The sequence below is a fragment of the Manis javanica genome, chromosome 3 (genome assembly GCF_040802235.1).
Source record: "Manis javanica isolate MJ-LG chromosome 3, MJ_LKY, whole genome shotgun sequence".
Taxonomy (NCBI): domain Eukaryota; kingdom Metazoa; phylum Chordata; class Mammalia; order Pholidota; family Manidae; genus Manis; species Manis javanica.
Window position 1 is genome coordinate 51,948,904 of NC_133158.1, and position 24,499 is coordinate 51,973,402.

The 24,499-nt window shown below is 44.4% G+C and overlaps 1 protein-coding gene across 1 annotated transcript in view; it reads right to left on the minus strand.

Moving 5' to 3' along the window:
- Positions 1-23,345, minus strand: part of HUNK (hormonally up-regulated Neu-associated kinase) — a 105,376-nt gene extending 82,031 nt beyond the window's left edge. The window contains exon 1 of the mRNA XM_017662664.3: positions 21,151-23,345. Within this exon, the coding sequence (XP_017518153.3) occupies positions 21,151-21,411 (261 nt within the window). The 5' untranslated portion in view covers positions 21,412-23,345. The remainder of the gene's footprint in view (positions 1-21,150) is intronic.
- Positions 23,346-24,499: the final 1,154 nt, after the last annotated feature.

Consider the following 24,499-nt stretch of genomic DNA (forward strand, 5'->3'; position numbering starts at 1 on the left):
TCCAACTGGTCTACCCAGAGGGGATGCCTTTTTCTAAACTGTCTACCTTGAAATACCTTTTCTAATTCATACCAAAGCCCGTAACAGTTACCAGCAACTCTGCATACAGAAGGCAGTTAATACATGTTTGAATGAAAAAACACGTGATCATCTCCAACGGCCAAGTAAAGATTATGCTTAAAAAAAAAACGAAACTGATTGTAACTGGAAAATTTATCTATTTGGACCTCAGAGTATATCTAGTAAACAGCTTTAGATTAAGGAATCAATAAAAAAGAAAGGGTACTATAAAAATGGGAAGGTTTTCCATGAGTGTGGATGGAATTATTTAGCAAAAGGAAGTCATTAGCTGTTTTCTATTTTCCCTCTTCTTTCCTCCTTCCCTTCCCTTCCCCTCGGCCCTGGATGACCTTCCCTGCTGCAACAATGAGGTCTTAGCCATGCTTTCTTCAAACTCTGACATTTAATACTTTCAACTCCAAAATTAGCCTTAATTCAAGAAGCATTCCTGACCCACAGGCAACAGGAAACAATCAGCACTCTCTTCTCACATCTTAAGTCCATGGGCGGCCAAATGTAGCTAAAAAGGTACAAGAATAAAGTAGCTTTGAGGCAGGGGAGAAGGTCTGGGGCACCACAGGAACTGACGATACAGAAACTTGGGCAATAAGAATAATCCAAGACTAAATTTGCAGCCCCATCCGGGGAACCTAGAGATCCTAGGTACACTGGAAATAATGGAACTTCAGCAGAGGGCCAGTTAACAGATGCAGCAGCACACACCCAAAACCACCAATACAGGAGAAATCATTAACCCCTAAACGTTTTGCTGAGTGTTATGGGAAGACTTGGCTACCAAACGAAAACATGGGGAATTAGATTGTCCAGTAAATTTTTGCACATCCATCTGGTAACTCATGGGGAATCACCTATAAATTTACTCTTTCTTCTACTGTTAAAGAATATTCAGTGCCGAGAGGGTAACAAGAAGGTAAGGCCAGTAAGGATTCCTAGCACTATGTCACCCATCTACGAAATGTAAGGGAACCAAGAAATACAGAGAGCTGAGAGTAAAGACCAGAAAGCAGAGAAGCCAGCAGTAGTGAGAAGCTGTGAGACAGAGAGGAGGGCAGACAGGAGTGTTCTCTAAGAGCCACGGAAGCTGCCAGAAGTTCCTGGCAGAGGCAGAGAGGAGGGAAGTGGAATTCGTGGAATGCAGACAGCTAGGCCCCCTGGGTGAGCTGTCCCCACAGGGCCTTCCAGTCTTCAGGGAGTTGTTGGGTTCAGAGGTGAGAGGTACAGCCATAATCTCCTTTACCTCCTCTTTATTCCTAAAATAACTCCATCACGCCTTAGAATTTAATCAAATTCCCATTGAATACCTCTTCCTATGTGAAAGAGCCTAATTAACACATACCTTTAAAGGTTAAATATGAACATGAAAGTCTGAGAGAATAACTAACAGCTTTTGTTCACAAACACAATATTGAAAATATTCTCAGGCTAACTATGCATTTTACACATACATATATACATGCACATATGGATATATAACATACATGTATATTATATATATATACGTTTTTATACCTATGCACATATTTAATCAAATTCCCATTGAATACCCATATGGTATTACTGTCATCATTCTACAGAATCAGAAACTAAAGTTTAGTGTGTTTCAGTAACTTGCCCAAGATCACACAGCTACTAAGTAAGTAGCAGAAAGGTGACAGGAACCCAAGGCTGTCAGCCCCTAAGCCTGTGCTTTAAGTACATGACACCGTTAGGTTAGATCATTCCACAACATGTTAGAAAAGACAGTCAAAACCCACCCCATCCAAAGATTTTTCCACAGACAACAATGAAACACTAGCATGAACTGATAATTCATAAAGCAAGACCAATAACAAACCCTCTAGTTTACTTAAGCATAAAAAATAAGACTAAAAAGACTAATTGATTTAACTAGACAAAATATAAAATTACTATGTGTGTCCCCCCTGCAAAAAAAAAGAAGACACAAACTTAATCAAAAGACAAATGACTAACTGGGAGAAAATGTTTGCAACATATCAAAGATTAAGAGTTAATATCCTTAATTTGTGAAGAGTTTATACAAATCAATAAGACAAGTAGGAGGAAAATAGGGGGAAATCAGTAAGTTAATATGAAACACAAATTTTCAATCAAGTACACAAATTACCACTAACCCTAATTATCAAAATGCACTTTTAAAAAGCCACTTCCGATTTGGGGAGATGGGATTAAAGATGGCGGCATGAGAGGAGAGACAGAGGCTTCCTCCTAAAACTGGATACAATTAGAAAATTTAATTGGTGCAACTAATCCTGAGAGAGCAACAGGAAAGAGGACAGCATCAGACTGCACACACCTGGAGAAAAGAGCAGACCTCAGCCAACGGGCTAACGTACCAGAGCTGTGGCTCCACGGGACCCGAGCCCCTCCCCCACCCCAGCTCACTGGCGGGTGGAAGAGAAATGGAGCAGAGAGGGAGTGGAAGGCTTGGGACTGCTGAATACCTAGCCCCGGAGATCTGCTCTGGGAGCACAAACCTACATTTCATGGTTCTTTCATGAGACTCACATGACTACCGGGTTGGAAAGTTAATACAGGCAGAGTTCTTGGGGAGACTGGGATTCTGGCTGCTTGTGGAAAGCAGGGATCCATATCCGGCAGCTCTGGGACAAAAACTTATACCTGTGTGACCGGCCCACTGGCTCAGTCAGTGGAGACAGGCATAGCAGCCAGGAGGTGGGGAACAGCTCTTTCCTACCCCCAGGCACCAGTACCACTCCCCTGCAACCCCCAACATTGCTTCAGGGGTTCAGCAGCTCCAGAATAGAGCTTCTGGACACTAGAGGGTGCCATATACAAACATGACACGCCAAAGGAACCTTGTCCAGAGTAAAATTGTTAATACAACTCCCGAGAAAGATTTAAATGATATGGACCTCGTGACTCTTCGTGAAAGGGAGTTCAAAATAAAAATCAACATCCTAATGGAGGTAAGGAAAGACATCCAAGAACTCAGGACTGAATTCAGGTTAGAGATCCAATCATTAAAGAACACGATGGAGGGTATTAAAAGCAGGTTGGATACGATGGAGGAGACAATAAATGAAATAGAAACTAGAGAAGAGGAATACAAAGAAGCTGAGGCACAGAGAGAAAAAAGGATCTCTAAAAATGAAAGAATATTGAGAGAGCTGTGTGGCCAATCCAAGCGGAACAATATTCGCATTATAGGGATGCCAGAAGAAGAAGAGAGAGAGAAAGGGATAGAAAGTGTCTTTGAGGAGGTAGTTGCTGAAAACTTCCCCACTCTGGGGAAGGACATAGTCTGTCAGGCCATGGAGATCCACAGATTCCCCCAACACAAGGGATCCAAGGAAGACAACACCAAGACACATAGTAATTAAAATGGGAAAGATCAAGGATAAGGACAGACTGTTAAAAGCAGCCAGAGGCAGAAATAAGATCACATACAAAGGAAAGCCCATCAGACTAACATCAGACTTCTCAGCAGAAACCTTACAGGCCAGAAGGGAGTGGTATGATGTATAAAATGCCATGAAGCAGTAGGGCCTGGAACAAAGATTACTTTATCCAGCAGGATTATTTAAATTTGAAGGAGGGATTAAACAATTTCCAGATAAGCAAAAGCTGAGAGAGTTTACCTCCCACAAACTATCTCTGCAGACTACTTTGGAGGGACTGCTATAGATGGAAGTGTTCCTAGGGTTGGATAGCTGTCACCAGAGGTAGTAAAATCAGGGTAGGGAGGGTGGAGCAGCTGATTGTGAGGCAAATGCAAAATTAAATTGACTATCCCCAAAGTCAATCAAAGGATAGACAAAAAGTACAGAATTTGATACCTAATATATAAAGAATGAAGGAAGAAGAAAAAGGAGGAGAAATAGAAAAGAACCTTTAGATTGTGTTTGTAACAGCATACTAAGTGAGTTAAGTTAGACTCTTAGATAGTAAGGAAAGTAATCTGGAACCTTTGGTAACCACGAACCTAAAGCCTGAAATGGCAATAAGTACATACCTATCGATAATCACCCTAAATGTAAATGGCCTGAATGCACCAATCAAAAGACATAGAGTCACTGAATGGATAAAAAAAACAAGACCCATCTATTTGCTGCTTACAAGAGACCTCAAACCCAAAGACATGCACAGACTAAAAGTCAAGGGATGGAAAAAGATATTTCATGCAAACAATAGGGAGAAAAAAGCAGGTGTTGCAGTACTAGTATCAGACAAAATAGACTTCAAAACAAAGAAAGTAACAAGAGATAAAGAAGGACATTACATAATGATAAAGAGCTCAGTCCAACAAGAGGATATAACCATTATAAATATATATGCACCCAACACAGGAGCACCCCCATATGTGAAACAAATACTAACAGAACTAAAGGAGGAAATAGAATGCAATGCATTCATTTTAGGAGACTTCAACATACCATTCACTCCAAAGGACAGATCCACCAGACAGAAAATAAGTAAGGCCACAGAGGCACTGAACAACACACTAGAACAGATGGACCTAATAGACATTTATAGAACTCTACACCCAAAAGCAACAGGATACACATTCTTCTCAAGTGCACATGGAACACTCTCCAGAATAGACCACACATACTAGGCCACAAAAAGAGCCTCAGTAAATTCAAAAAGATTGAAATTCTACCAACCAACTTTTCAGACCACAAAGGTATAAAACTAGAAATAAATTGTACCAAGAAAGCAAAAAGGTTCACAAACACATGGAGGCTTAACAACATGCTTCTAAATAGTCAATGGATCAACGACCAAATTAAAATGGAGATCCAGCAATATGGAAATAAATGACAACAACAACACAAAGCCCCAACTTCTGTGGGACACAGCGAAAGCAGTCTTAAGAGGAAAGTATATAGCAATCCAGGCATATTTAAAGAAGGAAGAACAAACCCAAATGAATAGTCTAATGTCACAATTATCAAAATTGGAAAAAGAAGAAAAAATGAGACCTAAAGTCAGCAGGAGGAGGGACATAATAAAGATCAGAGAAGAAATAAATAAAATTGAGAAGAATAAAACAATAGAAAAAATCAACGAAACCAAGAGCTGGTTCTTTTAGAAAATAAACAAAATAGATAAGCCTCTAGCCAGACTTATTAAGAGAAAAAGAGAATCAACACACATCAACAGAATCAGAAATGAGAAAGGAAACATCATGACGGACCCAACAGAAATACAAAGAATCATTAGAGACTACTATGAAAACCTATATGCTAAGAAGCTGGAAAACCTAGAAGAAATGGACAACTTCCTAGAAAAATACAACCTTCCAAAACTGACCAAGGAAGAAACACAAAAGTTAAACAAACCAATTACCAGCAAATAAATTGAAGTGGTAATCAAAAAACTACCAAAGAAAAAAACACCCGGGCCAGATGGATTTACCTCAGAATTTTATCAGACATACAGAGAAGATATAATACCCATTCTCCTTAAAGTTTTCCAAAAAATAGAAGAGGAGGGAATACTCCCAAACTCATTCTATGAAGCCAACATCACCCTAATACCAAAACCAGGCAAAGACCCCACCAAAAAAGAAAATTACAGCCCAATGTCCTTGATGAACGTAGATGCAAAAATACTCAATAAAATATTAGCAAACCGAATTCAAAAATATATCAAAAGGATTGTACACCATGACCAAGTGGGATTCATTCCAGGGATGCAAGGATGGTACAACATTCGAAAGTCCATCAACATCATCCACCACATCAACAAAAAGAAAGACAAAAACCACATGATCATCTCCATAAATGCTGAAAAAGCATTTGACAAAATTAACATCCATTCATGATAAAAACTCTCAGCAAAATGGGAATAGAGGGCAAGTACCTCAACATAATAAAGGCCATTTATGATAAACCCACAGCCAACATTATATTGAACAGCGAGAAGCTGAAAGCTTTTCCTCTGAGATCGGGAACTAGACAGGGATGCCCACTCTCCCCACTGTTATTTAACATAGTACTGGAGGTCCTAGCCACGGCAATCAGACAAAACAAAGAAATACAAGGAATCCAGATTGTAAAGAAGTTAAACTGTCACTATTGGCAGATGATATGAGACTGTACATAAAAAACCCTAAAGACTCCACCCCAAAACTACTAGAACTGATATCGGAATACAGCAAAGTTGCAGGATACAAAATTAACACACAGAAATCTGTGGATTTCCTATACACTAACATGAGCCAATAGAAAGAGAAATCAGGAAAACAATTCCATTCACAATTACATCAAAAAGAATAAAATACCTAGGAATAAACCTAACCAAGGAAGTGAAAGACCTATACCCTGAAAACTGTAAGACACTCTTAAGAGAAATCAAAGAGGACACTAACAAATGGAAACTCATCCCATGCTCTTGGCTAGGAAGAATTAATATTGTCAAAATGGCCATCCTGCCCAAAGCAATATACAGATTTGATACAATCCCTATCAAATTACCAACAACATTCTTCAACGAACTGGAACAAATAGTTCAAAAATTCATATGGAAACACCAAAGACCCCAAATAGCCAAAGCAATCCTGAGAAAGAAGAATAAAGTGGCGGGGATCTCACTCCCCAACTTCAAGCTCTACTACAAAGCCATAGTAATCAAGACAGTTTGGTACTGGCACAAGAACAGAGCCACAGACCAGTGGAACAGATTAGAGACTCCAGACATTAACCCAAACATATATGGTCAACTAATATTCAATAAAGGAGCCATGGACATACAATGGGGAAATGACAGTCTCTTCAACAGATGGTGCTGGCAAAACTGGACAGCTACATGTAAGAGAATGAAACTGGACCACTGTCTAACCCCATACACAAAAGTAAATTCCAAATGTATCAAAGACCTGAATGTAAATCATGAAACCATAAAACTCTTAGAAAAAAGCATAGGCAAAAATCTCTTGGACATAAACATGAGTGACTTCTTCATGAATATAACTCCCCGGGCAAGGAAAACAAAAGCAAAAATGAACAAGTGGGACTATATCAAGCTGAAAAGCTTCTGTACAGCAAAGGACACCATCAATAGAACAAAAAGGTACCCTACAATATGGGAGAATATATTTGTAAATGACAGATCCAATAAAGGCTTGACATCCAAAATATATAAAGAGCTCACGCACCTCAACAAACAAAAAGCAAATAATCCAATTAAAAAATGGGCAGAGGAGCTGAACAGGCAGTTCTCCAATTAAAAAATTCAGATGGCCAACAGACACATGAAAAGATGCTCCACATCGCTAGTTATCAGAGAAATGCAAATTAAAACCACAAAGAGATATCACCTCACACCAGTAAGGATGGCTACCATCCAAAAGACAAACAACAACAAATGTTGGCAAGGTTGTGGAGAAAGGGGAACCCTCCTACACTGCTGGTGGGAACGTAAATTAGTTCAACCATTGTGGAAAGCAATATGGAGGTTCCTCAAAATGCTCAAAATAGACTTACCATTTAACCCAGGAATTCCACTTCTAGGAATTTACCCTAAGGATGCAGCACTCCAGTTTGAAAAAGACAGATGCTCTCCTATGTTTATCGCAGCACTATTTACAATAGCCAAGAAATGGAAGCACCTAAGTGTCCATCAGTAGATGAATGGATAAAGAAGAGGTGGTACATATACACAATGGAATATCATTCAGCCATAAGAAGAAAACAAATCCTACCATTTGCAACAACATGAATGGAGCTAGAGGGTATTATGCTCAGTGAAATAAGCCAAGCAGAGAAAGACAAATATCAAATGATTTCACTCATCTGTGGAGTATAAGAACAAAGAAAAACTGAAAGAACAAAACAGCAGCAGAATCACAGAACCCAAGAATGGACTAACAGTTACCAAAGGGAAAGAGACTGGGGAGGATGGGAGGGTAGGGAGGGATAAAGGTGGGGAAGAAGAAAGGGGGTATTATGATTAGCATGTATAATGTGGGGGGTGGGGGAAAGGGGAGGGCTTTGCAACACAGAGAAGACAAGTAGTGATTCTACAACATCTTACTATGCTGATGGACAGTGACTGTAATGGGGTTTGTTGGGGGGACTTGGGGTAGGGGAGAGCTTAGTAAACATAATGTTCTTCATGTAATTGTAGATTAATGATAACAAAATAAAATTTTTTTAAAAAACCACTTTCATACACCACTGTGTCATCTGGCATAATCTTTGTGAAGTGCAACTTGGCAATATGTCACAGATCTTTTAAGTATTTATTCTAAGGGATGGCTCAGAGATGTACATACAAGGGTAGTAATAGCTATATTAATGTTGGGAAAATCTTAAAATCACATAACCTCAATGGTCTAGAGTTAGGTACTAGTGTTTAAAATTTAAGTAACTCCAAATAATAGAATACTATTTATGATCAAAAATAAAATTTTAAAAGAATACTTAACAACATAGGAAAATGTTCTCTGCATGTTAAGATGGGGAAAAAGTTAAGGTCAAAATAAATATTGTGGTCTCAATTTTGTAACATATGGCTTCAAAGGGGAAAAATCAACTATATGGATATGGACATATGTACCTGTTTTATATGTGCCCAGACCAAACACCTAAATATTCACAGTGATTAATGCTGGGTTGTGTGATTACAGGTAATTTGTACTTTCTCTTTGTCTTTATTTTCCACAAGGAGCCAGGGCTAAAAAAAAAATCATGTTTAATTAATCAGAATAGGAAGGGGCAATTTTTTAAATGTATCTGAAATGGAAGGGGACTAGATAACGAAATGTGATTAATAAAGTGTGGTAGCAAGTGGCAGAGTTAATATTGAAAAGTATATGTGAGTCACTAACCTAGAGAAAAATATATGGCAATTAATAAATATTAGCCCAGTTACTCTGATTAATAACCTCAAATATTCTAGAAGTTCCTGTGACTAGACTGGTTTAGAGAATTTTAGAACACTAAATACTTGGTCAAAAATAGTTTTAAAATGTTTAAAATATTTACAGTTGATCATAAGAAAAGCACTGATTTATATCAGATGATTTGTATTTATGTTCAAATAAATATGCCCCTTTGAAATCTGGAAGATATCATTCTAAGCCTGATTATTAGAAACAAACTATTTGTTACTCCACATACTCTGAGGTACTTTAATTTAGTAGCCCTCTGATAAAAAGCTCATTCCTGATCTAGGAAAAAGCATTTCAGAGTAATAAATTAGGTAGGAGTACAATAGCCCTAGTACATTCCCTCCAGAGGGAAATTCAAGTTTCATTACATCACATTGGGCTTCAAATTCCAACTACTGCTCACAAATGTTAGTTTTTAATAGAATAAAATGTCATCCTGTGGGTATGACACTTTACAAACCTAGAGAAGTGTTTCCAAAACAAGGATTTTTTTTATATTACTAAATATAAATGTTCTACAGGGAACTGAGTCATAGACTAGTTTCTCTAATTAAATTTTTAAGCTGAACTAAAGAATGCACTTGGAAAGCTAGACTTCTACATGTGATGGGGGCAGTAATTCCAATTCAAAACCAGATTATATAACTGATAACACTTATCTTTATTTGGTTTCACTAAAGTAGGGCTCAGATAAAATGCTAGAATATTCTAATCCCAGACTCCACAGCCAACTTTCCTGGCACTTCCTCATTCCATTGGCCTCTGATGTCTCTTCTCAGCCCAATGGGGCTTGAAAAGCTGGGCCAGCTCCAGACATTGCATAATAAGCAAGGTGAAGGCACGGAGTGTTTGGGTTGGTTTTTAATAAATAATCTGTGTTCAGTTCTTGTAGGAAGGTGGTTTAACAAGGAGATTCTCAGAGACTGTTTGATATGCTACCTAAGACATGCACCTGCAGCCTCACCATTTGATTCAAAATCCTCTGTCCCCTCTGAGATTTTCCTCCCTCCAGGGCAAAAGGAAGGTACTAAGACTGCAAACTGGAGCTACTCAAAGTAGCTACCTGGCCCCCTGCTTCCTTCTTTAAGCCTGCTACCAAAAACATGTGTGTGTCATTTTTATATTTAGCTTAGTATTATATGGCTTATATTCACTAGTATATATATACACACACATATTCTTGTGCATATGTATGTGCACATATATATCCATACACACACAAGGCTCAGGTTTCTCATCTCATGGTAGGCTCGTAAAAGACGCCAGACCAATACACGCCTGGAGACTTGCAGTGCACTGTGACTCAAGCATATTGGAGAGAAGGGATAGGAGAAGCGCCTTCACCGCCAGGCACCACACAAGGAAGTTACCATCCACAGCAAGCATCCCAGTTATGCCGAGGGCTTTAGGCTTTGGTTCATTCATCGCTGACTCATGATCTGATTAGCTGCCCATTAATACTTTTATTTGAAAGCATTCAGTAGGATTCCAAACACTGAATTGTTTCCTTAAGTGAGTCTGGTTTTACCATTGTCTGAGGGGTTTCCCAAAGTGCAAGATTTCCAGTGCTAAACTTAAGAGGGTCCTGGGATCACAGGAATGGCTGGTCACCCTAATCTGCAAACTCGAGACGAGAGTACCTACCACCAAAGGCCACTGTATGGAATAAATTATATTGTGCAGCAAAGCATCTAGGACATAGCCTAGCAGATGGTACGAGATCCATAAATGTTCATTATAAACATTATCAGTATTACATTCTCATAGTCAAAGCAAAGAGCAAGCACTCCTTTCTTTCCTGTAGGTGTTTGGTGATTTGAGATGTGTTGAAATCTTCATTCTGCTCCTGGTAGAGAAAGGAATCACTGGGATTCTGAACTTCGTCCTCTCATCCTTACACGGAGATCCTTAACTCAGTAAAGGATCAAAATGGCAAAGTAATGCAAGGAGGGAAATGAGAATGAATGAAATGGCTCCAAGAATGGGTGAGAGAAGCAAGCAGGACTGCAAAATATTTTGGCAGCAACTTGGCTTAGGAGACTGATAAACTTATTAAAAAATTATAGGCAAAGAGATAGATCCAAACCTCCATATATCTCCATGGGAAACTTCCAAAAAAATGTATGTTTGCAAATAGCAACTTTGGCCATCTGTTGCAGTATTGGTACATTTTTCTCTGGAAAGAGCTGAGGGTCCATTAACAGTCCCATGTCACTGCAAAATATTTTTCTGCTTGTGTCTGGTCACCTGTCACTCTGATACCGAGGTACCTTCCTTAACAAATCCCTGCAGAAGGCTCAGCTGTTCCAGGGCTGGGATTTTTCCCAAAGCGTGACAGCTAAACAACCTGCTCAATGTACTCACAGTCAGACAGGCATACCCAGGAGCTGCAAGGGAGTGTGAGGGACAGCCCTTGAGAATTATTCCCAGCCAACTTGCACATTGTCATCCAGAAGGCTGTTGTCATGTCCTGGGAAGATTAAAGCATTCTCTGATCCACTCACTAAATACTTACTGAGCACCTTCTCTGTCCCAGCTACTACTCTAGACACTGGGTGTACAGCAGTGAACTCTTCCTCATGAGGCTTACAGTCCAGTGGGGAGCTGAACAATGAACAAATACATCAGCACATAAAATTACATCAGGGCTTGGGTGATGTTATGAGTGGAATTGCATACCCCCAAAAGTTATATGTTTAAGTCTTATCTTAGTCCATTTAGATTGTTATAACAAAAGACCAGAGACTGGGTGCCTATAAACACCAGACATTGTTTCGTCACAGTTCTGAAGGCTGGAAGCCCCAAGATCAAGGCACCAAGCAGATTTGGCATCTGGTGAGAGCTCACCCCTGGTTCATAGAAAACCATCATTTTGCTGTGTCCTCACAAGAGTCAAAGGAGCTCTCTGGGGTTTATTTTATAAAACCACATAACCTCTTCTCTGCCCTCACATCTAAGCACCTCCCAAAGGCCCCACCTCCAAATACCATCAAGTTGGGTATTAGGTGATAACATATGAATTTGGGGGGACATATTCAGACTATAGCAAGTTCTAACCCCAGTACCTCACAACGTGACTTTATTTGGAGACGTGGTCTGTACCGAAGTAGCCAAATTATAGTGAGGTCATTAGGATGGGCCCTGATTTAATATGATTGGGTCCTCATAAAAAGGGGAAATGCAGATACAGAGATGGACAACATAGATGGAAGATAACATAAGAGACACAGGGAGAAGACAGCCATCTACACACCAAGGAAGGCAGCCTGGAATAGATCCTTGCTTCACAGCCCTCAGAAGGAACCAACCCTAACACCACCTTGATTTTGGACTTCTGGCCTCCAGAGCTGTGAGACAAATCTCTCTGTCCCCATTTGCAGCACTTTGTTATAACAACCCTAGCAAACTATTACAGCACTTTGAGGAATGACAAGGCAGTGAAGGGGCAGAGTGTGATGGGGACAGGAGCATTTTAGAGAAGGTCATCAGGGCGAGGCCATGCTGACCCAGTTTCAAACAGCAGGGCCCAGTTGCTCACTGCACCAGCACCCTCTTCAGAGGGCTCCTTGGGTGGACAGAAGAGCTGGGAGGGTCCCAGGGCATATCTTCACACATGCACTCACACTTGACTTAGTACATTTAGATCCAAGTTAAATGGCTGCACTTCCCTAAAAGGTTTCATCTCCCTTGACATTCCCCTTTCTCTTTCTTCTCAACCACCCACCACAAATTTTATCTATCGCTTTCCTGTGAAGAGATGATGGGACATGGAGAGAGCTGTCCCAGCAAGAGCAAGGTTTTCGAAAATCTATCTACACTCTAATATGCCCATGCCCGCATGACCCAAGTCCAAGGTCATGGATGCAGAACCAGCCTGACTAGCCTGAGTGTAATCTGCAATTTTAGCCCAATTAGCACAGGTGTTAACATACACACATGACCCAAATCTTCATTCCAATAATGTACAAATCTCCATTAGGTCAGCAGAACTGACAGGGTAGGTAATGAAGCACTGTCTGTTAACATTTTGGGGGTAAACAACTCCTTTTAGAATCTCATGAATGTCATGGACCTTCTCCCCAGAAATATAATTATATACATACAATTTGTAGGGGTTCATGGACCTGCAAAGCTCATCTATAGTCCCTTCCCAGTTAGTGGAATCTAGGAAAATAATCTCTGCAATGGCAACAATGACTAGGAAACAAAGACAAAGAATAAACAGACAGCAGGGGAAGATGAAAGAGGCTGCAAAATATACCAGTGAAAGAGGACTGATTTCCTTAATACATAAAAAGTGCCTATAAATCAATATGAAAAAGGTCAAAATCCCAGGAGAAAAATGGACATAACAATAACAGAAATAATATTCAAGTTGTTGTTGAACAAAAATATGCTCAACTCTCTCTAAATAAGGGAAACTATAAATAAAACGAGATACCATGTTTAATCTACCAGATTGGCAAAGATAAAAAATTTTGAGTACCTTGTATTGACAAAGATGTGGAAAGATAACCCCCTGCCAGGTAGATGTGAGTATAAACTGGGACAACCTCGACGGAAGGCAATTTGGCAATATTTATCAACAGTTAATACAGTCATGCTCTTCAACATAAGGCTAGGATTTTATCCCTCAGATATACTTGAAACAAAAATGTTCAAAATGATAAATGGGCACAGATACTTAACTGCAGCACAGCATGGGAATAACAAAAAATTACAAAAACAAAAATTCTTAATTGTCTTTAATTATTTAATTAGTGTCTAGTGACTTAAGCAGCATGGAATAGGTGAGTGAATATGCTACCTCCACACACTGAATACTATATGCTAATTTACAAGGACGAGGCAAGCCTGTAGTTTTGAGGAAAGATGTTCAAAACATATTGCTAAGTGAAGAAATATCCTGAACAGCATGTACAGTATAAAAATGTCTCTCTATGCCCATACATTTGCAAACATCTATATGCACTTGTATGCATACAGAATGTCTCTGAAAGGTGACACAGGAAACTAGAAGCAGGGATTGCCTCTGAGGAGAGGAACCGGCAGCTGAGGCACACAGGTGAGGGGCAGAATTACCTCTTCATTACAAACCATCTTGAAAACTTTGAGTTTTTTTCAACATAGTGATTCAACAATTATATACATCACAAATGTGCACCAAGGTAAGGATAGTCACATTTTTCAACACACAAAGATATTACATGTTATTGACTATATTCTTATGTTGTACTTGTCATGCCTGTCATTTATTTTATATTTGATATCTGTACCTCTTTATACCCTTCCCCTATTTCACCCATCCCCCCATACCCCTTCCCTATGGCAACCACCAGTTTGTTCTTTGTGTTCAAGTCTATTTCTGTTTGGTTTATATTTTATATTTCACATATAAGTGAAATCATATGGTATTCATCTTTATCTGACTTATTTCACTTAGCATAATACCCTCTAGGTCCATCCATGTTGTCACAAATGGTGAGATTTCATTCTTTTTTATGGCTGAATAATATTCTACTGTGTATAGATGCCACTTCTTCTTTATTGATTCATCTATCAAAGCACACTTAGGATGCTTCCATACCTTGGCTATTGCAAATAATGCTGAGGTAAACATAGGCGTGCATGTTTCTTTCTGAATTAGTGATTTTGTTTTCTTTGGGTAAATTCCCAGAAATGGAATTACTGGGTTGTATGGTATTTCTATTTTTAGTTTTTTGAGAAACCTCCATACTGTTTTCCATCACATATTTACATTCCCAACAACTGTGGCTGCACCAATTACTTTCCCACCAAGAGCATACAAGGGTTCCCTTTTCTCCACATCCCTGCCAACAATTGAAACCTGTGAATATTAGACCATGTATCTGTATTAACTACATCAAAATTTAAATGAATCCTAAAACACACAGAAATGATTAAAAACCAAAAAAAAGAAAAAGAAAAATGCAGTAATTAGAAATTGCATAGCAAGGTAGGGGAGAGCAGGCACGGTGGAGGTGGTAAGGGGCTGTTCAGAGACGTCTCTGAGCCAGGTAGTCTTCCTGCCCTGCTCAATGTCCCAAGTCATTACTCCAGTGGACAATCATCCAATTTCCCACAATTCCTGCGACAGATCTTTCCCACAGCTCAGGAGTGATGGGGGAGGGACACAGGTTGACAAGTTAGAACTTTGTGTTGGCACAAAGTTCTCCAGAGAAAGCACATAAAACACATAAGAGTATCCTGAAATTACCCACAAACACAACAGAGAGCTCCAAGAAGAGAAACATGATCCTAGAATATTCTCAGGTCACCAAGGGTGCCTGGAACACAGATTCTGCTGGTATGACCCCATTTCAGGTTGAGAGGATGCACAACTGGGTCCGCAAGGTGGGGTGGGGAAGCTGCCCACTTTCTTTACAGAACCAGCCTGGACTCAGACCCCATCCGACCCTGTCACCCAGATTCCCCTTCAAGGCTGAAGAACTTCCTCCCCTGGCTGCTGCCACTGGCTCTCGTCTGTGAGGTGGCTGCAGGAACTGCCCTCAGCAAGTGTCTGAGGCCAAGACCCCTCCCAGGGCGGCCCCCATCCAACAGCAGGTCCACACTGAGGTTTAAAGGCCAGTCCCCCCACCCCCACTTGGGCACCTCTGAAGGGCCATCTCAGCTCCAGAGCTATCCGTGGCACGGCAGGCACCCCAGTGGAGACTGCATGGGAGCTCAGCTTCTGCTCTGCCCAGTGCTTTGCCCCTGTGCCCCCAGAAGCACTGGCCCTGAGTATATACTCCCTAAGACCACACTGGTCTCCCGTCCAAGGCCTGCTTCTCAGGAAATCACCTGCCACACAATCCTAACAGTAAGAAGGTGTTGTGGGTTAAGTGTGTCCCAGAAAAAGATACATTCAGGTCCTAATCCTTGGTACCTGGGAATGTCACCTTATTGGACATGGGGCCTTTGCAGATGGAATCAAATTAAGATGAGGTCCTACTGGATGAGAGTCCACCCTTGATCCAAAGTCTGGTGTCCTTATCAAGAAAGGGAGATTTGGGGACAGAGGTAACACTTGGAGGGAAGGCCAAGTGGAAACACAGGCAGACTGGACTGCTGCAGCAGCTATATGACAGGGCCTGCCAAGAAGTACCAGAGCTGCAAGAGGCAGGGAGGATTCTCCCTAGAGCCTTCAAAGGGGGTGTGGCTCTGCTGACACCTTGATCTTGGACTTCTGGCCTCCAGCTCTGAAAGAACGAATTTCCATTGTTTGAGGCCTCCCAGTTTGTGGTCATTTGTTACATAGACAACTTGTTAGCTATAGAGAAGTGAAGGTGGGGGGAAAACTTAGGGCATTCCTCCACTTAGTTCACGTGACCAGAGGTTGTCACCTGCCCAGGGTGGCTGAAAGCATCTGGGAAGTAATGCATGAAAGACCCTGAATAAGCCACAGAATACTACACCACTGAGAGGTCTTATGATAAAGGACATGCAATCACCTTCTCCACCCTGGTACAGGTATCAGCCAGTCAGGTACTGTTCAGACCACACGGTTCACCCCTCTCCTACTGGTCACCTTACCAGCCAGCAGCACCCCATAAGAGAGGGTGAAATTCAATTCGGATCAGCACTTGACAGAGGCCAGAGCCAGACTAAGCAGAGGAAGAGGTTTCACCACCTCTCGGCTACAAGTAAGGCCGAGAGAGTAGGTCGCCGGGCTACCATAAATAATTGAGAGGAGGTGTATATCCCCAAGGTAAATGATACTTTGTGCCCAAACCACCTTCCCACAGAGGACGCCGGCCTGCCCACCTCCCAGGGCAGACACAGCTGCCACTCCCCACATGTTCTAGGATGATAAGCACTGGGTGGAGGGCTGCCAGGCAGCATGTGGAACTGAACTCAGCCAGGTCGGGTGCCTTAATCCCTGCAGAGAAAATTGAGGGTTGGACTTCTCTTCATGGACACCATTCAGCACTGTTGTGCCGACTCAAAGCACCCTTTGAAGTCCACGGGACCTGTGTATCAATGCGCACTTAGAACCAAGCCCAACGTGCCAATTTCCATCATTCACAAGTACTTCAAAAAGATGAGCCTGGGCAGGAAGTTCAAAAAGAACGCGTCCACAGCTGCAGCATGCAATCTGGGAAATTATAGGCACTGCCTTGTCACACATGACATACTGAGCAGGTGCTTTTGCCAAACACTTCCTTCTTGCCAAGAAATTCCTGCTGAGGATTAATAGGAATTTCCAGTTCTTTAAGCATTTCTTGTTCTGCAGACTTATTACCCCTAAATTTCTAGCACTTAAAAAATACAGGATTCAGCACCTGTTTGTTTCAGAAATACTTGCTAAAAACAGATCTGCCAAAAGGCCACCTCTAAAATTAGTCATATTTCCTGCTTTGCAAAACATAGTAAATTGTATTTTTAGTAACTCCTTCAACTCCAGGTATCTGGCGCTGTGTGCTCAATGCATAATTATTGGCAACTTACTAAGCAGGCAACCCTTATTTTTAGCCCCAAAATAGCTCCAACAAAGTGAGAAACAGGCTTACTTTTTTAAACCAAGAGTTAGAACAAGATTCTTAAACATCCTAACTAATCATTTTATGTACCCAGCTGTGTACCTTCGAGCCTTAATCACAAAAGAAGGTAAATGCGTCATCAACTATTTTCCCCTTTTTTACAGTTTTGCCTGCCTATGAAACCTGCTCTGTACCTGAGGTACACTTGTGCTTTACTCTCTGAGCCATCAACTACATTTTATCAGTTTTTTTAAAAATGTAAAATAACCTATTACGAGCCAGAGACTGCGCTTCTTAGTATCAGGGAACAAGGCGAGGGGCAGCAAGCACAATCCATGGGTCTTTCCAAGTCAGTACTTGGTATTCCTGCTCAGCAACTTTGCTCTTTGTCTTCAACTGACAGAGAATACTTTTCAAAATCTGATTCTGTGATCATTTCATCTCCTGCAATCATCAGCTTACACTTAGTCAAACACACTCAGGTGACTAAGAATCTACTAATTAAGAGCTTCATGCAACCTTGTGAATTATTTTTCAAGCCACGTTCACAGAGATTGCATCAACTACAAGCCAAAGCAAGACAGAAGTAGGTCTCACCCAAAGCCATCTTTTCTTTCCAAGCAGTAAAAGGGCCATCTAGATTCAAATGACTTTCAAACAAACTTGCAGAGGAAAGGCAGGCAAAATACTGTCCTGCAGGCAGTGGTGGGGAAAGAAGCCTGTTGGTAAGATAGGACTGAAGCCTAGAATGAAAGTCAGGAAAAAGTGGGGGTTTTCTCATCTGGACTTAACAGTAATTCCCAGCAAGCCATGGAGGATTTCACCCAAATGTGCAGTGAGTCAAGGCACAGCACACACAACTGTAAAGCAGGCCAAACCTGGGAACCCCGTCTTCTTCCCTTTCTCCATGCACCCCTTCAGCTTTTTCATGAACTGATTCCCACTACAAACTCTCCTGGATCCTTCCATTCAGGGCATGGCATGAGGGGACATATATTTCTTAGTATTTCTTACTGCAGTATTCATGACTTAATTCCCCTCCCACTGTGGTCTGTGTCCTTTAAAAAAGAAGAAAGTATGCACCCAAAAAGGTAGGAGGAAGTACTGAGGGGCCTTGCTGGGGAACTCAGATCACCTACTGTGGGGGACACTTCATTTCCCTCCCACCAGGTCCTGTCACCGCACCGTCTTTCCTTGCTCTGCTAACCATTTAAAGAGTAGAAAAGGCTGCAGATAGCGTAAGGTGGACTTCACCTTTGTTTTGGCCTCAGTAAAACAATATCCAGACTGTGAGTGGGGATGGGGACTCCTGAACTCAGCAGTCCTCAGGCAAAGCCATGCATGTGCGCCCGCGCGCACACACACATACTTTAATCTCTACAATCTGCCAAAACCCAAGTCCATTAGTTAAAAGCATTAAAGGTGTTGGATTTGGGAGATAAAAGCTATGAATGACACCCATTATTTCTTTAAAGCGGGCAATTAAATCAACTAAAACCCAGATTTCTCCTGATAACGGCACTCCCGGAGCACTGACTCTCACGGCTGGAGAAGAGCTCATCAGAAAAATTTCTTCAACCTCATCCCCCCAATAACTAGATTCAACGAATTAGTCCAGCACAATAACTTTACATCCAAATAGTTCCCATTGCTGAGATAAAGTGAGATTCATCACTCAAGAGAGATAAGATGGGAGAGCAACGGCCACGAACTCCAACGAGTGCAAGGGGCTCCACATTTGGACCCCTTTGGGGCAAGAACTCGCTGCATCCCAGTGTGCCCTGTGCGCCCAACACAGAGCTCCAGAACCCCAGCACCCAGAAGGGGCTGAGCTCTGAGTGCATCCTGCACTTTCAAACATGCACTGGTGAGGAGGGCAGACACAGCAGCACGAGGGAAACTGGAGAGAAGCTGCAGCACTTGAGAAGCAGGGCAGGTGACCCAAATATGCTCCTTATGTTGGCCATTACGCTGTCGATATAAAAACTGGTCTCTTTTTGCTAAGTTTCCAGAGGAAACAAACACAACCAGGATGAATCAAAGTTCTACCACCCATGCCAATGGGAATTTACACAGGGACAGAAAAGTGAGGGCCCTGCAATTAGCAGGCTGGCCTCCGGCACCCAGCGCCCTGGCCCACTGTATAAGAGGGCCAGCCCACTGAGAGCCCCAGGAGTAAAGTGCACCACGCTCCCTCTGCACTAGAATGAGGTTAGTTTTTTTTCTTATTTGTAGAGTTACTCAATTAGTGAGTTCATCCTGAACTCTCCCTTTTAACATGGAAATTCAAGCAAGAGGCACTTTTTCAACTCCTCACTCTAAACCCACTTACCGAAACAAAGGGGTATCCAGCCCAGAACAGCTGTAGGAATAGAGGACAAATGAAGCCCTGCACTCAAATGCAAGGGGCTCCAGCAGACGCTGGGGAAACCAGGAGGGAAACTAAAGCCAGGTAGCTGAGGCAGGGGACGGGAGAAAGGACAGCGCACCCTGCAACCTGAGGTCCCACAGCAGAGCACTTCCAGGAGCTCCAGGCTGGGCCGAAGGGCAGACAGGAAGCCTGGAGCTTCCGTGTCCCTCCCTTGCTGCTGGTATCACCGCTGCCAATGGCCCACAAAAAGGGGCTACTCCCCTCCAGCGCTGACAGCCCCCAAGCCTGCGGGGAGCCTTGAGGCGGAAACGACCATGAGTTTGAGACTGAAGCAGTTCCAAGCTTAGGGCAGCTCGCAAGCTGGGCAGCCTCACTGCCTGGGGCGAACCAGTGTCCGGCCCCTCCCCTCCAGAGTAAGTCCTCTAGGCTTGCGTTTCTTCTCCCAAAGTACAGCTACTCGTGTCTCACCTGGCCAGGGTTCACAACCACCTAGCTTCTCACAGGCTGAAGAGGGTGCCCCACCAGGTTTCTGGGGGTCTCCCTTTGCTTTCCCTTCTTCCAGAAAAACATGGCATCGCTCACTCTCCAAAGTCTGAGGGTATCAGCGTGTAGTTCTGTACCTGCCAGAGCAGGGTCCTTACTGCAGCTCCCCTCGAGGGGCTGAGATGAATGGGGTAGGGCGTGAGAGGGGCAAAGAGGATGGGAATGAATGGCGTGGAGGGGTGCGTTATATCGGGAAGCAGAGCGGCGGGCGCGTGAAAACCCTCCTCTGAGCACGAAAAATTTCCCCAGCAGCCCCAGTCCGCAAGTGGAGAATTCCCTGGGGTCCCGCCCCCCCCCCCCCCCCTCTTCTTAGCAGAGCACAGGATGGGGGGGAACTCAGACTGCAAGCTCTGCGAGCGGCTCTCCCACCCTCCCAGTAAGGCCCACGCACGCAGCCCTGGGTCCAGCCTCTCCGCTAATCCGCCGTCCCTACGCGCCCCGAGACCAGAACCGCCACCCACCCGCGCTGGTGACCGCCAGGCGGCGCCCTTCGAGAAGCAAAACGGTCGCGGAGGGGTAGCTAATAAACTGGCCGCCCGCCACCCCACCTTCTGCCCCCAGAGAACTGGCCCCAGACCTCCCCTCGGGAAAGGCCAGTAAACCAGCTGCCGGGGCCTGCGCGCGCGTTTGGCTCGACCCCTTTCAACCCGAGAGGAAAGGCAGGCGGAGGGGCTCAGGCAGCCGGACTCCCAGCGCAGTGCTCTCGGCAGCTCCCCGCCGCCCCTCCCGCCCCGACCCCCAAGCTCAGGGCCCGAGCCGGGGCCCGGGCGGCTCACCTTCTCTCCGGTCAGCACGTGCAGCCCCTCGCGCACCTTGGCGAAGGAGCCCTCGCCCAGCTTCCTGCTGCCGATGAGGTAGTTGCCCACGCGCTTGTGGTGCTGGAAGTCCCGGAGCCGCTCGCGGGGAACGCCGCTCACCCAGGCAGGCAGGAAACTTCCCTCGCCGGCCGCCGCCGGCCTGGCCGCGTCCTCGGCGCCACCGCCGCCCCCGGGCGCCGCCGGCTCCCCCAGGAGCCCGTCCCCCGCCGCCGCCGGCATCGCGCTCGCCCGCGGCCCGCGCGACTCCGGCCCGACTCCCGCGCTCGCAGCTCCTCCTCCTCCCCGGCCGCCGGGCGCCCCCGGCTCCGCCCGCCGCCGCCCTGGGCCCGGCCCCGTCTCCCGCGCCCCTGGCCGCCGCAGAGCGCTGCGCGCAGACAATAGCGGCCGCCCAGGCGCCGGGGTGCCGGGGACCCGCCCCCAAGAAGTTCTTCGGAGGGTCGCCCGGGCCCCTTTCCGGACACCGGGAGCCCGCCCCGGATCCCGTCCGGGTGCCTGATGACAGTCGCCCCGCTCGGGTGCGCGGGCAGCCGCGCTAGCCGGGGAGGGGCGGCGGGGGGCGCGGTCCGGAGCCGGGGTCCCGGGGCCGGGCGCGTCCGCAGCCTCCGCTCCGGCCGCCGCCTGCTGGCCCGCGCGGGCTCGGGTCCGGCTCGCTCGATCCTAGCCCAGCGCCGGGCGGTCGCTCCTGCCCGAGAGCAGCGCGCAGCGAGCGGCAGGCGCCCTCTGGAAGGCAGCAGAAGAAAGCCCCATTCAGTTTGAATTCGCAGAAATTTAATCCGGTCGCGGGCGGCGGGAACAGATGCGAGCTCCACTCCACAGCCTGTGCACTTTCAAATTCCTCGTAGCCCCTCCTTCCCCGCGCGCAACAGCCAAACTCGACCCTCGCTGGAGAGGGGAGGGCCTCGGGAGGGGAGCGGCGGAGCCACCTGAGCGCCGGACAGGGGGCCCCGCGCAGCCTCCGAGACGCGCGCTCCCGGCCTGCGCCTCTCGCCTGGGTTCTGGACTTGGGCTTTCTGGACCGTTCGGCGATGAAATCCCCCGTCAGCCGCACCCACCTGGTGCAGCAGGGAGGGAGGGAGGCGCCCTCGAACCAGGGGACTGTGGGCTAGGTGCCGGGTGTCCAGCCCAGGGCCTGGCACACAGTAGGGCCTACGGACAGTGGATGCACTGATAGATGGACGGATGGACGGAAGGATGGGGAGGTGGCGGAGCGTCTGCCCGGGCTCGCACGCAGACCGGGTTGCTGTGTTGGAGAAGAAGCACCCTCAACAATAATAGTAGCAGCTGCCGCGTAGGAACTGGGGCGTCTGCTGCCTCTGCCTGTGCGTGTACACCTTCGTCGCCTTCCATTGAAATGCCGGTGATTGCAGGAGGTGGATCAGCGCTCCCTGCTCCTGAAGGCTTTTGTTCTGTGCGCTCAGTGACTGTGCGCATCCCTCATAAACAAGTGCAGCTGCCCTGACGACTCGGATCTTCCCCAGGATCCCCAGTGTCTCCTCAAACCAAAAATAAAGAATCTCGCGAGGGAGACGCTAGGGGGTAGGTAGGGAGAGGCATTTACAAAATTCTACCTGTTGAGCAGCCAGATAAAAGGCGCCGGCGTTTAGTGCATACTTAACCCCTGGTATTAAAACATCAGAGTTGAAAGAGAAGATTCGCCCGCCCTCACCAAGTTCCTTTCATTATGGACTCCTCAGTAAACAAGTGTGGCGCCATTCCCATCAAGGTTCTGAGATGGGGAAAGGGGCAGGGGGAGGTACACAGCTGTCTTTAATCCAATGTCTTAGAGGCTCTCTGACCCATCTTAAAAGTGACCCAGAGAAACGCCTATTTTAAATAGATCCAAATTTAAATGTGCTATAATCAACGTCGCCAGTCTAGTTATTGTTGTGATTGCTTTGTTTGCTACAGTCTGCTCATTGTTCCCATTTTCCAATGTTAAAGATACACTTTCAAGTGTTTTTCTTGCTGTATGTACTTAAAGGATTTCTTTGCCATCCTACCCCCACGGTTTTTGCAAGGCCAATTCGATCGCTCTAATATCTCTGATTCAAGAATCAAGTTTTAACATGGTAACATGTATGACCAGCACAAGGCCTGAGGGGCGAATGTTCAACAAATGTTTAAGGAATGAGAAATAGGGAACTCAGCAGTCATAACCATTCTGAATCTTCTATCAGAAAAGCTTTTGCAATTTTCGTAGTGTTATATTTATTAATAGAGTATGACTTTTTTAAATTTTAGGACTATTAGCTTTATCTGAAAATGTAAAATTCCTTTACTATGGTGTAAGGCAAATTTCAGAGACTGTTCATCAGCCTAACTTTACTGCAAAAAAAAAAAAGCTTGGGGCACAAAAATGGTGGAAGACATTTACAATGAAATAGAGATTTTTTTTTTCCTTTAATAATCCTCCCAGGGTGGAGGTCAGGAAAGGGGTGAACAAGACAGAAAATCCAGGCCCCTTAAATCTTTTTCAAGCCTGATGCCTGGGTTTGATTCAAGTTCACTGCTAATTCCATCAGCTGGGATGAATGCCAAAGAGAAGTCCAAATCCTAAACCTCGCTGGGCTTAGTAACTGTTTTTGAACTACAGGTCCTATTCTCTGAAACAGCCATGTTTAATGAGGTATAACTCCAGAAACACCTTTATGCAAAGACAAATCAGTACGTAAAACAAAATTGTCCTCATAATAGATATGCAGAAAACATCTGGTTGAAAAGCAGGAGTCCAGCATTGAAGATTCTCTACTAATCATCCTAAACTATATTTCTTATTCTTCTGTGGGGTCTGTCTGGGCACTACACTTCAGCTCTTCCTCCAGGATTGGGCTTCCTTGCCTCTGACCTTTGCATATGCCACACTCACTCCTAATCTGCTGCCTCAGACCCATATTGATCAAGGACAGATGTTTTCCTGTCCCAAACAGCACCCCCCATTCAAAGAGCTACAAGAAGCTGATTGCTCCTCCATTCTCTCTCACTGTATATCATTCATTTCACATTCTCTTAGGTCCCATATTACTATGAATGTCTTCTCTTTTATGGTCATTGATAACCAGAGCTGTGTCTTATTTTATATTTTATTTGTCCTAGAGCACTTAGCACAATGCCCAAGACATATCATCGTTCAGTAAATATTTGTTGAACAAATGATGAAAGTGGTTGTTCACTGATTCTCCACTGAGTGGAATTTCATTGTTTCTGACATCGACCCCACTTGTCCTGGGGGAGGACATTTCTCATACCTTTCTAAAAGCATTTGCAGTTAGGTTGTTAGCTGCCTTTGAGGGTCAACAAATAAAACCAT